The sequence below is a fragment of the Scaptodrosophila lebanonensis genome, unplaced genomic scaffold, assembly GCF_003285725.1.
Source record: "Scaptodrosophila lebanonensis strain 11010-0011.00,11010-0021.00 unplaced genomic scaffold, SlebRS2 tig00001415-arrow-pilon, whole genome shotgun sequence".
In the NCBI taxonomy this organism is placed as follows: Eukaryota; Metazoa; Arthropoda; class Insecta; order Diptera; family Drosophilidae; genus Scaptodrosophila; species Scaptodrosophila lebanonensis.
Window position 1 is genome coordinate 1,305,187 of NW_022060742.1, and position 22,003 is coordinate 1,327,189.

The 22,003-nt window shown below is 38.3% G+C and overlaps 2 protein-coding genes across 2 annotated transcripts; both read right to left on the reverse strand.

The window, feature by feature from the left end:
• Window positions 1-6,842: 6,842 nt before the first annotated feature.
• LOC115632164 (G-protein coupled receptor 52) lies at window positions 6,843-18,599 on the reverse strand. Its single transcript, XM_030529191.1, has 4 exons — window positions 18,434-18,599; window positions 10,505-11,683; window positions 10,188-10,446; window positions 6,843-9,170 (listed from the first exon to the last, which is right to left on the reverse strand). Exons 2-4 carry the CDS (start codon window positions 10,635-10,637, stop codon window positions 8,594-8,596), a joined length of 969 nt encoding a protein of 322 aa, XP_030385051.1. The 5' UTR covers window positions 10,638-11,683; window positions 18,434-18,599; the 3' UTR covers window positions 6,843-8,593.
• Window positions 18,600-20,403: 1,804 nt separating this feature from the next.
• LOC115632165 lies at window positions 20,404-21,521 on the reverse strand. The gene is made up of 3 exons (XM_030529192.1): window positions 21,342-21,521; window positions 21,156-21,293; window positions 20,404-21,085 (listed from the first exon to the last, which is right to left on the reverse strand). The coding sequence occupies exons 1-3, from the start codon at window positions 21,434-21,436 to the stop codon at window positions 20,860-20,862; spliced, it is 459 nt and encodes a 152-aa protein (XP_030385052.1). The 5' UTR covers window positions 21,437-21,521; the 3' UTR covers window positions 20,404-20,859.
• Window positions 21,522-22,003: the final 482 nt, after the last annotated feature.

The window sequence follows — 22,003 nt, forward strand, 5'->3', positions numbered from 1 at the left end:
TATTATTTATGGCTGTACTATATCTTACCTTTTTTAAATAGCACTTAAATATATATTTTCTGTGGTTAGTAAAAAAATTTGTTTGAATATTTTTTTTACTAATCAATCATGATGAAACTTAACATTTAAGAGAAGCTGGCCGTAATTGTCAATTTTAATTTTTATAATCATTAATAAGGTGTTGGAACCTTGTGTAAAATGTTGTGCCTTTAGTGGTGTCTAAACCAATAAACAAGGGCCGGAAAAAAAAAACTTTAAAATAAAATAAACAGTCTTTATACAACCGAAACTTTATCAAAACAAACTAAATCCAGACACAGGATTTGTACACCCTGCATATCGAGGGGTAAAAGAGTACACTAGTTTTACTTTTTTACTCGTCACTCTTTGGTATCAGTTTAGGTACAAAATTCAACATTTTCTCTGTTTTACTTAATATAATCAGTTTCGTAGTGTTGGTTTTTTGATATGTGTGTGTGAGTACACGTCTCTTCTAGATTTTATATTTTAAAATATCTACATCCAGACCAGTGGTCTCCACTCCCTCCTGTTCTATTGTCATAAGGAACAAGGGCTTGCGCTGTTGCTATGCAAATTATTGGTGGCATGGCCATCTTTCTATAGAAATCGAACAGAAAAATGAAAAATGCAAACCAAACTAACTGAAAATCCCCAGCACAGAAGACATATGTATACTTAAAACAACAACAAAAAGTAATCGCCATCCATGTAAGATTTTTGTTTGATTTTTTCTGTTGTTGTTGTTAGAATTTGCAGCTTTCGCGCTGCCTTCTATGTCGAAACGTCGCAAATTTTTAGTGCAACCCCAACGAGCATCTGATGGCAGTGTATGCCCCTCGCCCCTCCCGCTCTCTTCCTCACCATCCGGACATCTGTCTGAGCCTGCAAGCATCAACGCGAGCCTGACTGCTGCACTGTCTAGACACGTACCAGGCTGTGGCAGTCGAGGCATGGTGATGCCAACACCTCACGACGCATTCACCGCATCGAGCATGGTAGCCCCCAAGCCCCCCATGCCCCATGCCCCTTACCCATTCCTTTCAGCAGCACGAGGAACAGCGAACGCTGCTGCGTTACGTTCGCAAGAGCAGCTGCCCAGCAGAGTCGCTGCCCGCTTCTTGACTTGACCATCGGCGTCGGCATCGTCATCGTGAACGTGAACGTGAACGTTTATTGTTGTTGGCCGCTCCCCAAATTCGTGGCTGTCCCTGTCGCTGTCGCAGCCATTGCTGCTGTTGTTGTTTAGATTTCTTTGTCCCTACACCCGATACCCTCTTTGTTGGTACACCCAATTCAATATTTGCACTACCCCAAGCTCAATTGCCCAATGCTTGCTCCCTCAAGCTTCAAGCCTCGCCATTGCCATCACCATCACCGTCCCCATCACCGTCGCCATCACCATCGTCGTCATTGTCATTGTCGTTGTCGTTGTCGCCGTCCGTGGTTGGCGTCGTTGCTTCCTGCTACATCTATACGTGGTTTTAATGCCCTTGTTGTAATTGCCGTTGCTGCGGTTCCATCATATATCATATCCAGGCGCAACACTCTACTCCACACTCGCCGCTCCACCTCACCACCTCACCACTTTTGATTTTATGCAATTTCATTATTTTCAATTTTCATTTATTTGCGCCATTTTGTTGGCTGTCTCCACCGACTTGAATTACAGTTTTCATGTATGTGTGGCCTCCAAATCATTAAAGCTGCTCGCCAATATCCTTATTAATTGATAAGCAATTGTTGCAGCTTCCAGTAATGAATGAACACAGTTATTAAGACACCAGACATCACAATTTCTTGCGATTCGTTTTCCAAAACTGAGTTAACTTTTGTTAAAACACAACATACTGAAATTTTCATATTTCAGAAAGTATAATTAATTATACCCTGTACCCAAAGGGTACAAGGGTATATTAGTTTTGTGCGAGTGCACATGGAACACACAGAAGGAGGCTTGATAGACCCTTACAAAGTATATATATTCTTGATCAGCATGACAAGCCGAGTCGATATAGCCATGTCCGTCTGTCCGTCTGTCTGTCCGTCTGTCTGCATGAACACAAGGATCTCCGAAAGTATAAGAGCTAGAATAACCAAACTTGGTATATAGATTCTCCTGACACCGAGAAAGGACGAGTTTGTTCATTTTTTCTGATCCACCCCCCCCCCCCCACTCCCCCCCTATTAACGATTTTCTATAACTCCCGTAATTCTTGGAATTTTGAACACATTGCATTTGGTAGTCACATTAGGTTAGTTATTATATAACCGTATACCAAGTCTCATTATGATAGAATGATCGGAAAGAAAGTTATAGCCATATAACCAGGCCCAATGCACACACACATACATATGTACAAGTACACAAACACGCATAAGGCACGATTCTGATGTAAATGTAAATGTATGTATGCATGCATGGAATATTTTATATTTAATTTAGTTAATTAAATAATTAATTTAGTTAATTAATTAAATTAAATTAATTAATTAATTTAATTACTTTTTTGTGGGGTGGTACAGGGTATTTAAGAGTTGAGCCTGCTTGACTTTAGCATTCCTTTCTTGTTGGTATTATTTAGGTGTGTCCAAAATTTAAACTGCGACAAACATTTTTGCTGTTGTACCAACTATTTAAAATTATTTACGTAATAAATAAATTATAATCGATAAATTATAATGCAGAACCGGTAAAAGGTTTGCTTAAATCGAGGGTCAATTAAATTATACGTTTACTTATAGAATCGACAAAGTTTCGAAGCCATTTATGATTACCAATCCAGACCATTCCAGGGCAGAAGCTGAATATGAAGGAAAAATGTAGAAATAGTTAACATGTGGAGAGCGGGATTCTAGTGCCAGCAGTTAGTTAACAGAAGTCGCTAAGTCAATGTACTAAGCTGCTTCCACTGGCATACGATTCTCTCAAAAGAAGTTCCTAAAGGATCTCAATTGTATACCCAATTCCAGTCAAGCACTCTAATATTCATGCCTCTAAACCAGCGAACATTATTACTCATATTCATACGTTTTGTGAATGCTGTTTATCGACCAAGAGGTGAAGACTGAATCCAAATGTAATTAAGCTATAACTGCATTACTTAAGCATTATTGCTGAGGAGCCACAAAGCACCTTTTTCCAAGGAATGTGTGTGAGGAAGAGAATAAGAAGTGATTTAATGCGAAGGTACCTTTTCACCAAATAATTGGCCTACTATCGATGCACATGCAAATATGTAAGAAAATATTGAACAGCAATCAAATCCACACTTAAGGAAGCAATGCCAGTTGAGCAACGTGAATGTGTGTGTGTGTGTGTGCTTGTCTGTGAGTGTCTGTGGCAAATGCAGGACGTTGAAGATTTTGAACTGCAGCCAGCTGCCCCCAAAAGCATGCTACGATAAATCTAACCGGAGCAGTGCACAAGACGTCGTTGCATTCAAAAGCTGTCTGGTGTCTGGTGCCTGGTGCGTGTGTATGTGTGAGTGTGTATGAGTGTATGGCAAAGAAACAAACAGATTTGCAGCAAATTGGCAAGAACAACAACGGCCTGCAACGAGGGGAGAGAGCCTTGCACTGAGCTCCGTTGTCGCCCCCCATGCCAGCCGCCACTTCATCTGACAACAATTTGAAAGCTTGCACACACAATTAACCACGGTCCAACAATCCTTCTACCAAGTCAAGTATGAGTGTGTGACTTTTGGAACTTCTTTGAACAGAGCAGCAGCAGCAACAGCAGCAGCAGGAGGAGAAGGAAGTTGAGGAGGAGGAGGAGGAGGAGAAGGACGAGCAGGCACTGGCAATGCAAAGCTGTGAACGGACATTTGTCGGTTGAGTCCCAGTTTTATGAACCTTTTGGTCTACGACCATTGTGTGTCAAGGTCGTTGTCGGAGCGGTGCTTTCTTACACAAGCACTGCCTGCTACTGCTTTCCTGCTTGAAGATACTGGAGGGAGTCGAAGCGGAGGAGTGTAGCGGAGCGAAGGCCGCAACTCTGTTTCGCTCTAAAGTGGTTTTGCATTTGTACAAGTGTGGTTGGTTGCATTGGGTCGTAAGAAGGAAAGTCAGAGAAGGCTGAAGGCTGACGGCTGAAAGCTGAAGGCTGAAGGCAACTGGAGCAAGTCGAAATGGAAGGGGATGGCATTGTTGTTTAGTCGTCGGCACTTGTGCTGATGTGCCTTTGTGTGGAGCGGTAAATCAGTTGTCTGGCATTTGTGGTCATACTTGTCGGCATTCTTGGGGAATACCTTTTGGCAGATCAGACTTGTCTGCCTTCTGCTTGTGTATTTGTGTGTTTGCGTGTGTGTGTGTGTGCTTATGCCATTATTATTGTTGCTGCTGCCTTTATTGCGGTCTTACTGCATCCCTTTGCATTTTCGTACTACTTTCTACCCACACATAAGTACTACTTGCATAAAGATATACATAGTTGTGTGCGCTTGCTATTGTTGTTGTTCTGTGAGTGCCCGTCCTTTGCTATTTCATTTTGTTTAAGACTCTGCGGCTTGCAAATGATAAATATATAATCGTGTTGTACGGTTGAGCTGTGGCTACATAATTGATGTGGGAAACTGTGTATGAACTCCGTTTAAGAAAATGAAACGCTTTGTGTTTCCTTTTTCCGTTAGGCAATTCCTCATATATTGACTTAAGTAGCATAATGCCTTAAGCCGATAGCAAAGTGTTGCTATTATTAATTCATCGAGAAATTCTATAATTAATATTTACTTTGTTTTCTTCGACTATAAAAGTTTATGGAAAATAAAACACTTACAAGTAGAAATCCTTTTACACATGTTGTAATTACTCAATGTTAGTTTACAAGATACTTCTTAAAGACTTTAATATTCTTAAGATAATTTTCTTTAAGTTTCCTAACTGTTTTTCTTTTTATAAGACGAGAATATTAAGGAAAACTTTTCTAAAAGCTTTTAATAAGCTGTTATATTGAAGAATAAAGCCGTCTCCTTCTTTAAACAATGGGATATTTTAACTTTTCTTGGTTCCTGTATGTGGCGAAAGGGATATTCTTTTTATGTAGCAGAGACAACAATCAAAGTTAAAAGCGCACGCGCTACAATTTTTTAAAACAAAAACATTTTTTGCTATTAGTGTTAGTTATGTAGAGTGTATAATTTGAAAACCACATTCTTTTTCTCTGTATCTCTCTCAATACTTCTTAAAAATATGTTGATAGCATACTTTTGGGGGGCACTTTTACATTTTGCTGCCCGCGCCGAAATTTAGAATTGAAAGTGCAAATAAATTGTTAAATTAAATGTAATTTCGAATTATTGTGAATAAAGCTGTACATTAAACAAGCGGAGAAGCTAAAGTCGGGTTCTCCGACATTATTTCAATACTCTGTACATATGTGTAGATAAATTATGCCTACTCAAGGAACAAACTCACATTGTGGGATTCCTGCTAGCTCGTTGAGCTATGCCAAGACCCAATTAAATGAAAACATTTTGTGGAAGTCGAATCTAATAATCTTGCAAATTCCAATTCCTTAAATTGAATCGAATTCCATTTTCGAACTGGACATTTTCATTAGTCAGCTCAGAAAATAAAAAGAAAAAACTCTCAAATAACAACGGCTTGTTATAACTTTTTACCTTTCGCTCAAGTTCTGTATGGATTGTATAATTAATTGCTATTAGTAAAACAAATAAACTCATAAGTTTCCAAAATTTACTTTCAATAAAATTAATGTTTACACTCTTTTCACTTTTTGTAAAGTAATACATAGTATTTACAATAGCACTTAATACAACGCGTCGGTTTGGCCATTTTCGAGCCCACATGTTGGTTTCCTGGCGCATAAGCATAACACTGTACAGACCCTGAGACTAAATTGGGCCCACTAAGGAACTAGGCCAAATTGGAGAGAATAGTCGGTCAAGTACGCGACTGGGACTGTAAAAAGTTGTGCTTCTGCTTGAGGGCGTATGCTCGAATATCAATCAATTAACTGACTGAAATTCATGTACATTCATTGGCCTTCTTAGGTATAAGTAGTATATGTATGGGTCTTACACACTTACACAATAGTTCGAACGATCAATTAATAAGCATCTTTACACTTTTACATACAATGCATTCTTAGTTTACATTTACAATGTTTTTTTTTCTTTACTCACAACATTTTCAACATCTTCAGGAATTAATTCCGACTGAAACATTATTGCATAAAAATCTGCGAATTATTTAAGTAACGATTTCGAAATAACGTACATGATTTTTGAAGAAGAAATGTTTTCTAATAACACCTACCGAAAGTTTGTAGTATTAGATTTGATTGCTGTTGTTATATATATAAGGTATTCACCAATGTTCTTTTCTTTTTCTATCGTAAACAACGGATCTTTCGCGATAATTAGAGATAGAGACTAAACTCTTTCAATGGGTCTAAACTTTTACATTTTTTATATTGCAAAATTGCTCAAAAGTAGCATTGTGTGGAAATATTTTGGAACTTCCCAAACTGACATTCGAAATACTACTTTATTAGAAGAAATTGTTAAGCGTTAGCGCTGGAATACACTTTTAAATTCAGATTACAAATATAACGTTATCATACGACAGAGGTATAAAAACAAAGGCTAAACACTTTCAGTTATGTTTCTAAAATCTTCTAATTTATATTGAAAAATGTTACTTTAACTTCGTTTAGAATCTTGAATCTTTCTGACTCGCTCAACAGATCCATTTTATCTTATTTAATCTTCAACAACTGATGTAACGTTATAATACGATAGAAGCAAAGACTCAGAGACTAAAGCCATTCATTTGTGTTTCTGAAACCTTCTAATTTGTATTAAAAATATTACTTCAACATCATGTAGAATTATTTCTGATTTGCTGAACGGACTGGAACTACATTTCATAAATATTTTTGAAATACTAGATAAGAAGTAATCTTTGGATTACATTTTAAATATATAGCGTATACAATAAAGATCCGTTTTGTATCTTAGCGAAGGGATATAACGTTAGAATAGAATATTAGTTTAGAAACCGAGACTTACTTCTTTCAAGTGTCTTTCTAAACACACCTTGACAATGTCTTTTGTCTTTAAGCTTTAATTCATAGAAATATTTGAATTATGTAGCAACATTTTCGATTTACTTTGAAAATAAGTAATAGATTTGGTTGATCTGTTCTTTAATCGCTAGAAGCGGATATTACGCTTGATTCAGAGACTTAACTTTCAAACAATGTATTGATTTAGTTAATTTTCTCTATACTGATAGTTGGACATATTTTTGGCGAATACCCCAATACATTTCTTCATATTATTCTCTTCTCACATAATAAACGTACATTCAGAGCAAATAACCTATATGTGTATGCAACTTTTCATCTGTGTTCGTTTAGCTATTCAAAAATTGTAATTGGTGTTGGCTCTATACTAACATTTGATCAAAATCGGTTGACTAATATCGCACCAAGTTTACGAGTATACCTAAATTAGATGGCTCTTGTTTAATCGAAGCTGCCAATTGTGATTCACTCAACCTTTTATTCATAGCTTTTTATTTTGTAAGCAGTCGTTAACTTGTTGTTGTTTCAATTTATTTTGTTTATATCTTTTCTACTTAATATGGACTTGGAAATATATTACATCTCAATTAACGTATTTATAAAGAAGTTTTAAACTTTGTATATGTTTATGTTTTGAATATGTTGAACAATTTGCGAGATTACCCTAAGGACCGCTAAAAATTTGGAATCGAATTGCGAATCGAATCGAATCGAACCGAGTATTACAAATTACCTACCATTGCTTTTAGCTACAATTCAAATAGATGTTAGGCTATGCAATACAAGTATATCATCTGTCAACTGTATAGTATATACAATGTTTAGTATATATGTAGCTGGTTATATCCGCAATATACGTATAAGCTCATAAATACAATATATATAGTACAGTAAAAACTACATGTCTAATAAAACTAGGTCGTAGCATAACAATTTGCTACAAGAGAGGAGAGCAGCTTTTGCCAAGACCACCCAGACGAAAATATTGTTCGGCAGAGCCTACAATTCCCGCCAGGGGCAGCTTTAAAAGTCACCTCACCTCGATCTTGTCGCAGTTTAGTTTAGTCATAAAATCTTAACAGGATTACAGGCTTACAACTAGCGATGAATATGTCTTTTAGCGTTTCTTTATCGTGTCTGGGTTCTGGTGTTTGGTGTTTGGTGTCTGCTGTATGTCGTCTGTTGGTGATGGGAGTTGCGTGATTCTTGTGAATTAACAATAGTAGTACTTCTTAGCATAGATATAGAGCGTAGCATTACCAAACGGCCATAAATATGCAACCATATACTGGTATAGTATACATATAGAGGGACAGAAAAGTTCTGCTCATTGTTGTTGTGTGTAATTTACAATCCAATTATGTAATTCGGGTACTCGATCAGGCTATACATATGTAAGTATGTTGGCTGGGTAGGGTTGATTTGTTTAGTTTTTGTTTTTGTGTTTAATTGGATTTGATTTTGTTTTGGTTTTGGTTTTGGTTTGGATTGAATGATCCTTAGTCACGTGAAAATCTAACGACTCTAGTCATCTGGGTCCAACCCGATTAGCTCTGCTTGCAAACGGCCCTTAGTTTTACAGCAAATCGTTAAGCAAAATACTCTCAAAGCGATACGAAACTGCGGCGACATACCGGTCATGATGAGAATTTTCCAAAATGAATTCAATATGCCAATCCAAACGACTGCAAAATTGATAAGAGTACTTTGTATAACCTCGCCCGTGATTACCTCAAACAGTCGAAGCGAGATCCAGGGTAGCCACGACATCCAGAATGCAAACACTAATGCGAATGACATCATATGACTAGGATTCGATAAATTTTCAGCCAATGCAGTTGCATATTCTTTGTCGTGTATCGGCTCGCCGGACTTAAGCTTACGCATCATTACAAATATATAGCCGTAGTTGTGTACGATCGAAATAAGGCTAGGACCTAAGATTAATATCGCAAGTGTTGCACTATACGCCGCCATATTCCCCCAATCGAGCATACAAATGTGCGTCACGTTGTTCTCTATGGGCTTCGAATAGCCTAGTATCGGTGGACAGCAGAGCAGGGCAGCGGATATCCATGTGAAGACCATCCAGCACTGGCATCTGTAATTATTTAGTTGTTATGAAAATTGATAACTTAAGGCAATCAAATTGTTTATGAAATTAAAAATTATTTAAATTATTAAATTTAGATTGCTTCACAGTCTTAATAGGGTAGGATGGAAAGTCGGTCTGAAGCTATTCTAACCAAGAATCATTGGAGGCGTGGTCTGGTCTTTGATATCGAAAAAGTTGAGCACAACTCAGGGAATCAGATAAAGCAAGGAGAGACCACCAAAAAAATGTAGCCAACAAATTTGAGTCAAAGCGGCTCTGACAAAACGAATGTTGGAAAAACGTGAAGAAAATATTGGAAAACAAAATGAAAAAGTCTATTCACATTTTACTATCAAAAAAGTCTCGTAACAAAATATCACGAACGTTGGGAAACGTGGAAAACACACACAACAAAAAGCATTAATCAATTTTAAAAATGTCAAATATGTAAAATATTTTACTATCGAGAAAGTCCCGTGAATCGATACATCGAAAAAGGATACAAAAACATGTGTCGCGAATGTTGTTCTTGTGGCCACAAGCTAAACGTAAAGTTATTCCTTATTGATATTCTTCTATTAATGAATTTAAATATAAGAGACAAAATCTTTTCTTATTATTTACAAGCACCTGTGTATACAACTTCAGAGCAATCTAGAATTTGTAAATCGAAGTTCTTTTGTATAAGAAATGAATTGAAAAAGAGCACTTAAAAACATCAGACATATATGCGTCAGAATTCTGGAAAATTACTGCAAATTTTAGCTCGATTTGACTGTCTTTTGTAAAATTAGATATTTAATGTCCTTGCTCTTTTCAGCACACAGGTTCGATTATTAGCTCTTTCGATGTTTCAAGTAGTACCGCCTGACTTGTATTGCAAGTTTAATTGAATTGAAATTTGAAATTTTCGAACATTATTTCAATTCCGTATAATTTGACGCGAAACTGGAAACCATAATCTGACGACGCTGAGATCACATAGAGAGTCCACAGCTTGTGGGTGTGCTTAGATATTCATACCTCGTCTTTGTCTGCACTGTTTCATATCGGAGTGGTTTCCGCACAGCCAGATACCGATCTACGGAGATCCACATGAAGGTGTAGACGGAGACCGCCCAGAGGGTGACCTCCAGATAGCCGGTGAAGCGACAGACAATGTCGCCGTACATCCACTCGCCCGTGAGGGCCGGGTAGACGGAGAAGGGTACTACGAGTAGGCCGCATAGCAAGTCTGCAATGGCCAGCGATAGCAAATAGTAGTTGATGACCTCCGTGGGACCTGCAGGAGTGGAATTAGTTTAGTAAATGGGAGAAAATGAAGTATGGTCGTTACGAACCTTTGAAGTTGGCATATGTGGCTATGATTAGCAGGTTTGATAGAACTATGGCGACGCCCAATATGGTGATAAGTACAGATTTGGTGAGAGCCTCCACTTTGGAATTATCCTGCAGGTAGCTCATTTCCTGCATTTTTGCGGCCACTGCGTGCGGACGGTGGTCGTTTCTTTTTTCGTTTCGTAGTTTATTTGGCGTTTCGGAGCTATGCAATGCTGGACTGGAGTTGTGCCCCACTTCCGGTCATGGTTAGCAGGAAGGGCAACCGCTGGTACTAGTGTGGTATGTGTGTGTATGTGTGTGGATGTGTGTGTGTGTGTACGTGGAACGCCTGCACACGCGAAGGTCGAGGCTGTCGTTGCGATAGAGCCTTTAGAACTAACTGGTGCTTTGATTGCCAAATTTGTTTATTATGTAGGCCTCCTGCCTACTCCTCAGAGTAGAGCTGGCAACGGGCCAAGTCGCCGTGTCGCCGCCGTCGTAGTCGTCGTCGTTGTTATTAGTGATTGCTATAGAGAGAGCTTTATGTGGTTTGCTTGGGCTGAGGTTAAGTTTAAGGATAATGGTTTTCCACCGACCCTATTATACCAGTATATGTGTGTCTATGTGTGTGTTGGTTTTTTTCTAAAATGTCAATAATAGTTTGTAAAATTGCAATTACAGTTCCCGAATGTAATTTTTTTTATATATATTCGTATTTGTAAGAAAAATTCACAACGCTCCTTTACTAATTTAAATTATTCAATTATTTTTCGATTGTTTCCATAAATTATACAGATGCTGCTCGTGCGCATATATTCTACATATAAGTATATTAAAAATTCATTCTATTTTAATTTTAAAACATTCAATTGGAAGAATATCGATTATATATATATGTATATATACTTAAGTGGCTTAAATGTGTTTCTAGTTTAAATTATTTAAATTATTTTCCATATGTTTTTATCGTAATTCAATTATTATTTAAGAACTATTCATAGCACAGCCCAAAATGGGGGATTCTAACTGGTTATTTGGAATAGTATATGTATTATTTTGTACCGGTTCGTCTTTTGTAAGGCTTCGATTTTTATTTTTAGCATGCCGGCTTGCTGTTTTGCGATTGTGATTATCCTCTTTTATTGTGACTGTGAATTTTGTAATTAATATTTCTTGTAATTCGAATCAATTGTGCGTATCTGAAAGAATATAAAAAAGTGTATTAGATAAACCTATACGAGTATAGTAGTCACATTATTGTTAGAATGAATGCAATTATCCAAGTGAAATCTGTAAAGTCGGAAGTCAAGCATTTTCTTGCAACTACTCGTACCCGCCTTCAAGAGTGAGAACAATTGTTGCTGCAGATGAAATCACAGTATTCGAACTAACTTAAAATGCATATTAGTTTTTGAGTAGTGTTCCTCTCTATTCCATTGCAGTTTTTTGTTTTTTGATTTAAGTCAAATCCCTGTGACATTTATATGTTAAAAAGCCATTCACGAAGGGAGGAAGGCTTTACTAGATTTGCCATTTGACGGATCAGTGCAAAAGCCACTCTTAGTAGGACGATCTCTTATTCAGCTGTCACAGGATCGAACTTTTGGGTCTATAGACCAACCTGTTTGCTTAGAAATATAACTTAAGTAGTTTTGTTATTTCAGGATTTGTTGGTTGTGCAAAAAGCACTTTTTAAAATCAATCAACAATTATATACAAGTTCTTCAAATATCAACATTTATAAACCATTATATTTAGTATTGAAAGCAGTATTAAAGTTTCGTAATGGGTTGAGAGCTGAGAGTATGGCTTTGAAGATTTGCTTAAGTAACTTTGTTACGCTTTGTTACCAACATAAAACAATATCTAGGCCAATTTCCCTGGAGACAATGATTTGCAGCGTATCCTTAATTGTCATTTCGGTGCTCTGGGTATGATGTAAGTCATATTCTCAAACACACACGAACGCACACACACACACTCGCACACTCTCATGAGGCATGACCTCACTTGCCTGATGGCTGACTGCCGCCTGTGAAATGAACGTTTGTGTCACGTGCCTGTGAAAGTTATTGCCTCTATGCCTGTTCTATTTATAGTGCTGGTAGGTACATATTTATACTCATATCAGCAACTGCTTCCCCTTCCTACGAAACTGTGGCAAGGCATCACATTTAGTTTGCATAATTCATACAAAGGATATTTACGGGCATATGTCATATGCATATGCTGACATTTTAGGCGGAACTTGCAACCCTCCATTACACATATAAATACTGCAACAAGCTGGACTAAATTATTTATAACCAATCTGTGGTTATTTTAGCTCAGAAATATATTTATAGTGCGTTAAATTGTTTATAAAATCGTTCAAGTGAGTGTAAAAGGCCGAAGGACTAACGTGACGTGGCGTCGTGTCTCGTCTCCTAGCTATCTGTACGCCTGAATATCGTTCTGATTTATTATAGACACACTATGCAGTTTAAAAAAAGTACTTTTTAATATGCACATCAAGCAATTTTATTAAAGCTTTTCTAAAACTTTTCCCTAAACTAACAATAGTCGTACAAAACATTTTTCCGCAACCTTAATTTTATGAATCAATGCTACGGTTTTAATTTTGTTACAGAAATTAAGTCTTTCCTGCACCACGAAGAACAATTGACTATTCAATTTATCGCTTTTTTAAAGTCAATGTAATTGACTTGCTATTCGTCTTTGGAATCAACTATCAAATGGCCTTGGAACTATGAGAAATGCTAAAACACAATTAGAATAACTACAATTTTATTGCATATGCTATGTTTATTCAAACTATTGACTAGTGCTCCAACAGATAAACTTTGCTTGCTAGTTAGCCATTAAATAAACAATTTCATCCTCTCACCAGAAACCACTTTCGAGTCAGTTTACAAATTTCAAATATATTCCATGAGTTCTGAAGAAGAAAACATGCATTTATCCACTTGTTTTTCATAAAAATTGTAGGCCTCTGAAACAATTGCTAAACAGCTCCGAGCCAGCTTAATATATTTTGCACTTTTGTTCAAACAATTCTTAGAACTCAGAATCAATTTTGAGACACCTATGGATCAGATTAACACCAGTTTCCAGCAGGCTTCCAAGAGTTTCCACTGCCTTTAAAAATACTCTTCATAAAAATGCATATACTTTTTACTATCGCCTTAAACAATATTCGAAGCTCCAAAACATGATTTTTAAAGGCTTCAACTAAAGTATCAGGACTCAAAGAAAGTTGATCCAGCAAGGCGTTTCTGATATCATGGAAAAAATGAAGTAATTGATTCAGTACAACGCTGAAAAGGATGTTTGGTGCTCAAAAATTTCAAAAGATGATACAGCTTTCGTTTGTGTCATGATCAAAGATAACCCGACTTTTTTTGTTCCCCAAGTCTACGAAAACAAATAGTTGACCGACCTATGTTCTTCCAGAGGAATGAAGTCGTTCTCGAAACATAACCAGACAGAACGCTACAGTCGAGCAAGCCCGACGGTGAAATACCCTGTACACAGGTAAGCTTCCGGCACTGAGGTATATGCGCCTCTAGCAGAAGCAAAAGGAAGAAGAAGAGCGAACTTGATGCTGCAGCTTGTGGGCGTAGTACCGAACTAAAATTGTTTCGCTAATAACTTTTCTTAGCATTAGCCGATTGAGATGAAATTTGAAAGTATATAATTATATATAAATGATGTGTGCAAAGTTTTGTTAAGATAGCTTTTGAAAATTGGAGAGTATTGGCGAAATTCTATAGCGGGGAGAGGGGAGGGAAAATCAAAAAAATAAAATAAACTCGTATAGACTAGGGACTAGGTGGGTCTGCATACCAAGTTTGGGTTATGTACGCTCAGCCGTTTCCGAAATCCAGGCGTTCATCCAGACAGACGAACGGGCCGACGGACGGACGGACATGTCTAGATCGATTTCTGTCGTCATGTTGATTCAGAATATATATACTTTATGGGGTCGGAGATGCTTTCTTCTGCCTGTTGCATACTTTGCACAAACCTAATATACCCTTTTTACCCTACGGGTACAGGGTATAAAAATCCGTCTATTCGGAATCAGCTCAGCACCATGTTTAAACGACTACTTTGACAATCCTCACCTAAACATCTAACATCATTCTTGAGCTATTCATAACTCTAAAGCACTTTAAAACCTGTTCAGCTTAGAGTATTTCTTAGTCTGGCTCGCTCGACCACTCCACGCTTCGACGATTCTATATCTTTCTTCTTTTATGTGCGTGTGGGTGTTTCGTTATGATTTTTACAACTCCGGCACATGCGACGTTCACGTGTCCCGAGCCCGCCTACTGGCGCGGCAGTCGCCGACGCACCGAATCGTTCGCCTTTTGGGGTCAATTTTGCGTTATGGTGTGACCAGGCCAAGGACAATGCGCCGTGTATCCTGACAAAGGGCCCATCTATGTGTTTGCCACAATGTACAATATATTCGTGCCTGGCTTTCATTGATTATGCTTCTGATTTCCTTTCGCTCCGCTGCTTGCCTCTTAGGGGTGACGCAGTTAAGTTTTCAGACGCACAGGTTGCACTGAGAACAACGAGTGACGACGTTCAGGTTCTGGCCATGGTTACGACTGCCTTGGCCAACAGTTGCATAAGCCAAGGCGGAAATTTATACACACACATACATATGTACATATTTAGACGCCCACAGCTTATTACGTGAAGACGCCGCACGAAATTTGCAAAACGTCATAGCACAGGAATCCTTTACGACTTGCGAAATTGTTGAAATGCACATTTGCAGTTAAGTGATTAGAAAATGTGGTGCGTTAACAAAGATGGCTTTTGATTTATTTATGACAAAGTAAATCGCTTTCAAATCGCGAGAAAGAACGGTTACAACTTATTTCGTGCAGTATCTAAATGCCTGGTGAGGCACAGGTAAATGTTTATATAGTATGGTATATATGTACGATTTTCCCCAAAACAACCCTGCAACAAAAATAACCTTTGGTGTGCCAATCACTCCTATATAGCTATATGATATAGTGTACCGATTTCGATCAGATAATGCCGAAGCAATATCAATATCAATAATTTATAAAATACTGTTTGTCTTCCTTACAATTTGAGTTTATAGCACAACCACTCCGAATTTGTCTTAAATCAATGCACGTCCCTGCTTTAATTCCTGATATACTGATCTAATAAGTTCAGTCATGTTTTGGTAAACGGTTCCATTTCTTCCATGGAAGAAGCACCAATTTATAAAATACTGTTTGTCTTCCTTACAATTTGAGTTTATAGCACATATGTGCGAGTATGTACTGAGTATATATTTTCCATCAAATCCAATCTGTATGCATGTTTGCTGCAAATCAAATGACTCCTTCCACTCGAAGGACATGAGTTTCTACAGACAAACATTCGCCGAAGCGCAGACACAGACGACATACTGACATTCGATCAATAAAAAATGAAAACAAGAGCGCCAAATCAGAAAAATAAAAAAGCAGAATAGCGAACCAAATAGACAGCGGACTGAAACGTGCGGTGACTTGACATTTAGCCAAGGCGACGGACTAAGCATCCCCAGCAACTAAACTGAAAACTCCATGCATAACATACTATATATGCGAGTGGATATATAAATGCATTCAAATTGCATGCTCGAGTATTTGTGTTTATTTCACATTTGCCTGTGACTGGCTATTTGCGCTCAGAGCTCTGGTTTAACTGAGATATAAGACTAAGTCCATGCACTAGATCGTAGAACCTGCACCAAAATTGAATTTTTATGTACCACCAATATTGGACGCCCACGACAAATAACTTGGTGGGCCACAAATTGGGCGGCTAATTGGGCCAAAACCCTTTGACAAACTGAAAGGCAGGTCGGGGCGCGGGCTCGATACCGGATTTGTTTACGCCACGCAACTCAAACATCGATACTTATTTTGTTATACTATATGTTTGCAGAGGTATAGTAATAAATTGATATGTTGGTAGTACAGTGGAAATTGTGCTTCCAATATTAAAATCAAATTGGTCCCATACTCCGATATGCGTCAGCCCCTTACTTAAAGTAGTATAAGCGGTACTTCCCTTTAGTTTGTAAATAACGTACATTGCTGCAAATCTAGCAAAACTTCACTCACAAGATTAGTTTATTCTTATATAACGATCCTCTAAGTACTTTAATTAATGCTATTTTGAATTATTTGTGGAGCAAATACGATCTTCAGGCAGAGAAAATGCGTTCGCCATCTAACACAATTTATTCCTATTCTCTTACTTACTATATAATACGATCAAAATATCCATTTTGAAAACAAATTCAATACTATGACTCAAAATTTTTGATATCTGAATCCAAATGCTGGAACTATCGATGAACATATTGACTATTCTGTACATCCACTGTCGTTCATATTATTCGTTATATGTATATTAGAAGTATGGGTACTACTCCATAATTCCTTTAAAGGTTCCGCACCGCTAACAACGCACATAGGATGCCACCGTAGGCATGGAACTTCTCTAAAACTTAAGGACTCCTTAGAATTGGTTTTGAGTTTAAATATCCAGTATTCCGACGTATTGCATATATATTCAATAATAGTCCAGAACAACGTTTATTGGCGGCTCTAATGTGGTTTATCATTTCCCTCTACCTGAATACCACACACTTCAACAACTTCTAAAGAGAACTAAAAGTATGCCCCATTTCCATTTTCAATCATTTTCTGCATAAGCTGCTTGGAGAGTCAATAAAATATTTAGAAAGCTGATTGATTTTTCTTTATCCGGACCTTATCGGTGAGAGTACCGTTAGACGTGTTCAAAGCTTAATGTACGTAAAGAAAATAAGAAGGTATATGAGTCATGACTTTCACAAAATTTGAAAATATCATACTTTGTTAATATAGTAAGTCCCCAGGAGTGTGACCGGTCATCCGTGCTTTCGTTGAATTTTTACCAAGACTTTGGACATTTTTCAATAGCAATTAGTTGATAAGGCTATCACATTTGTATTAAAATAGCAACACAAAGGCTCGCATAAATCACTTTTTAATTTCAATAAACTTATTTGAATGACTCTTGAAAATAGCTTTGTGGGTTTTAAGATATTTACGTTTTTGTTGCCAAAACAATTCTTCACCTTACTTTTAATTTAGTAAGAGTAGTACGTGGGAGTGGCCTGAGCAACATTTTAAAGAAATTGTTATTTTGCGTCTCTGTTTCGGTTTTAATTTAGGTTTCATTGTGATTCCCTACTGGCCTGCTGACCCCAGACATTTTTTATTTCGTTTTGCATTTTCATGAAAGCACACACACTCATCACGTCCGCACCTACTTGCCACCCACATGTGGGACCATGTGTGTATGCGTGTGTGTGTGTGTGTGTGTGTGCACAAATGGCCTTGAAGTATGCCAGGGCTTTGCATGCGTGAAAAATTGCACCGAAGTAGGGGTACGAGCCGAAAGAAGCAAATCGTCCAGGTCGCGGTTCGCTTAATTATTCAAGAGCGGGGGCTGCCTTCGAGACCGCAACAGCTGTGGTGGGGTTTACGAAAAAAAAAAATAAAATATACAGAATAGAGGAGAATACAAAATTGCATTATAATTAAGCCCTTGACTTGTGCTCTGGCGCAAGGTGTAAGATTTCACATTGTCTGATCGATAAAGTGTGTTACGAACGGGGTCTAGTTTGGAAAAATTGCACTCAGTTGGCGTCCTTGAAGGGCGAACTACGAAAAAATGGATAGGAACATAGAAACCCACTACAAGGAACGTTAATAAGGTTGCAAAAAATTATGGAAATGATGCTTGCAACAGCTGAACTGAGCTTTCTGGCAGGCGCGATGGGCCAAGGACGGCACTTCAATGGGTTTCTGCTAATCCTTGTGCATTTGTGCTTGCTTGTGCTTGGTGGCAGCTTAAGGATAAGTCTTACTTACCGTAGGCATATGACAAATCGGACTGCACATTCAGATCTGCCACTGTTGTTGCTGTTGTTGTTGCTGCTGTTTGTCTCTCGTTTTGTGATTCGTAGCTTTTTTGTATATAGTCCTTATTTTATTATTTTATATGAACACACTGTCTTTATCACTTTTGCTTGCGCTCCCATTCGTGGCTACAATTATACAAACAAACAAACAGACAAATAAACAAAACAAATCCAGAAAATTATGCATATTGTGTGGGACGTCGATAGCGTCGTTTAAAGCGTCGCCCAATCGATCAAATTAAACACATAATATTTTAATATATGCCAGCGCTTTGTGTATCGACTTTCAGAATGAAATGAGCGGCATAAGTGCCATCCTAAGACCCCCCGATAAATATATACATATATAGTATGTCACATATAATTTAAGAGCACAGAAAATCATGGAAAGCTTTCGTCGGCGATAACACGGGGCTGACGTCGGGGCGGGGTTGGGATTAACTAGAATTTGTTAAAGACCACGCAACAAATCGAATGTGCTACTTTTATTTTTTCTTTATAATTTAGGACCATCCATCTTTACAGTCCATATTGTGTCCGTGCGTATTTATTGTGTGTTGGCGCTTCAGTTTTTCTATGGCTTCCAGTCTTTCTGTCCACCCCGTCAATATTCGAATTTGCCTTTAGCTTTACTTGTTGGCGTTTTTATTTATCTACATATTTATGCGCTGCTGCCACCTTGCTATCCCTAAAGCTGGCAGCATTCTCGGAGGAAAAAAAGGGGGGGAAGAGATATGTAAATGCATGCATGGGTGGGTTTGTTTGGTTCCTTCCTTCCGTCCTTCGTTTTGCACAAATGTGTTTGCGATTATTTGTCAATTAACTGAACAATCACATCGGCACACAAGTTGGCTTAACATATTGGGGACAATTTTGTTCTTTTATTTTGTCATTTTGGAAGAAAATGCGTTGTCTGCAAACATTGTTTGCCAAACAGTATGTGCGCCTGCCTGCCTGTATCCAACAACCACTGAACCACTGAACCCGCCCGCACTGCTGCTTCGACGGTTGCTTCTGCTGCTCAAAGCGCGCGCGTACGTGGAACGCGTTTAATAACTGACTGGCGACTGACGACTGGATCCCAAACATAGCAGGCTATATGCTACCTCCGCTGGTATCACGCCCGTCGACCGTCACAGCCGTGAGGGAGAGAGAGCGAGAGAGAGAGAGCTGCGCTGTGCTGTGCTGTGCTGGAAGAAAACACCACCACTGCTGGCACACGCAACAGTAAAGAGAAGTTCCAATAAATTGCTGAGCGAAACGAAAGCTTTCGCTCCGCAAGGCTCTGTTCACACATAGGTAGAAAGGTGAGAGAATCGTACTTATTTTGCGGAGTCTTTTTGTGTAAGAGACAACACTTTCGTTTATAGCATCAACAAAGTGCTGCACTGATGTGTTCTTAAAACTAAGTTAAAGTAGCTAAACACGAAAAACGTACTGTCCTCAAATGAAAAAACACCTCAGATTCTGGCTTCAAATTGATTTCAGAAACATGTAAGCTTTCTTGACTAAAATGATAAGCTCTCATAAAATATAAATTTATATGAATCTATAAATTACATTTTATTCATTTTGTCCTCTTACGGATTTTAATTTAATGTGCATATTTCTATCGCTTCTTTATTCAATTTTGCTTCATAATCAAAAACAAAAATAATATTTAAAACCAAATTGTCTAATTATTTGTTTGACAAAACATTACGGACTTTATTCTTTAGGGGAAGCCGAAATGTTTCACAATAACACCAAATAATGATAAAATTTTGTACCATGAAGCAAAAGTAATACTCATGAAATTTATAAATATAGTACATTATTGGCATATCCATTAGCGCAAATAATTTATTCAGACGATTTATAAATATCTCTCCATAATAAGAAGACCAACTACTCAATTCCTTTCCATGTTAAAGACTGTTCTTTTTTTATATATATTTTTTTTTATTTTTCCCGAAAAATGAACGACAATGTGTTTCAGAAAATTTGGACGAAACCTGTATGGCCGTGTAAACTTGCCCAAAGCTCGCTTGCGGAAAAAGCTTAGGCGGTGCACATGGCACATGGTATTTGTTTATATGTGTACATATTTATGGCATCGTTTCCAGCGCGTAGCTACAAATATGTGATAGATTGGAAGAGGCGCTTGTGTGGGCAAATAGGCATTGTATACTTTTTGGGATGCAAACAAACTGAGGAGGCCATTTACTATTGCGCATGTACCGCCTCCAGAGGAGAGTAGGTTTGGCGAGCAATTTAAGTGTGTGCAGGTCCGAAATATTACAATTTTGATTGAGGAGCGATTTTCCAATGTGGATAGCCCTGGAGGTGTACGCAAAAATCAGAGCTGTGCTCAGATACTAGCCATCGCCGCAGTCCTCAGTCCTCGCTCATAGCCAGTGCCATGGCAGCCTCATCGGCAGGAAGCTCTGGCAGTGATTGCTCGTCATTTGGCACTTGTCTCATGGGATAGAGCTGATCCATGTGATCGATGAACGGACGTATGCCGGCGGGATCCTTCATATATTTGGCCACACTCAGTATTATGTGCCGATATATCTGATGGTCGCGATAGGCAGCATTGGGTCGTCGCTTCTGTGGGGGTCTGCGTGGAAAGGCAGGGCATAAGGGTTAAGGTTGGAGAATTTTTACCACTGACTCCGAATACCACCTACCTTTCCTGGGCGCGTTGAATTACTCGCCTACGGCGTACATATTCCGTGCGTCGACAACGCTCGCAGTAAGCAAAATATACACAAATGCTGATGATAACCACGGCTATGGTGTAGATCAGCCAGCTCCAGCTGAGAACCCTGCAGAGTCGGTTAAGGCGGTGTTAAGTCAGAGAAGAACCAACTTACGCTAGAAATGTATCATTCAAGTCCTTCCAGATCGGCGATACCATATCGGGCGTGTCTTTCTCCACCTCCGGCTTCCAGAAGGCAAACGAGTACATTGTGCAAAGCAGACTTTTGCGCTCCTGGTGTTCCGGAATTAATTTTTTTTTTTTTTTTCAATTAAACAACAGCTGCGTGTGTTTGTAAATTTTTTGTTTTGTAAACAATTTATGGAGTTGCATACAAAACAGAGCCTGCCTTGACTGCTTATTTAAATATACTAAGTATAGTGTGTGAGTTATGCGGAGAACGAACAGGTGTTGATTAATCATGTTTATAGATGATGAGCTGCGATTATCCTTAACGGTAGTTTGTTCGCAGCTTAGAGGAACGGAACGCCAAGGTAAGTAGCGGCAGCGGCAACGGCAGCGGCAACGATCGATGATCATTAATGTGAATACCATATGACTATATACAGTCGTGTGCTTCCGACAGCCACAACGATGCTGACAATGGAAACGTGATTGTAAAGCTGACAATCTTTACTGCAATGCTTAGAAAACAAATTCGTTTTTTTATTGATTCGCTGTTTTTCTGCAACATTTTCTGTACAGCTTTGACACAGTTGTTTAATTTATGAGACTGTCTGTCTTGGGGCTTGCAACTGCAACTCTGCACAAGAGTGG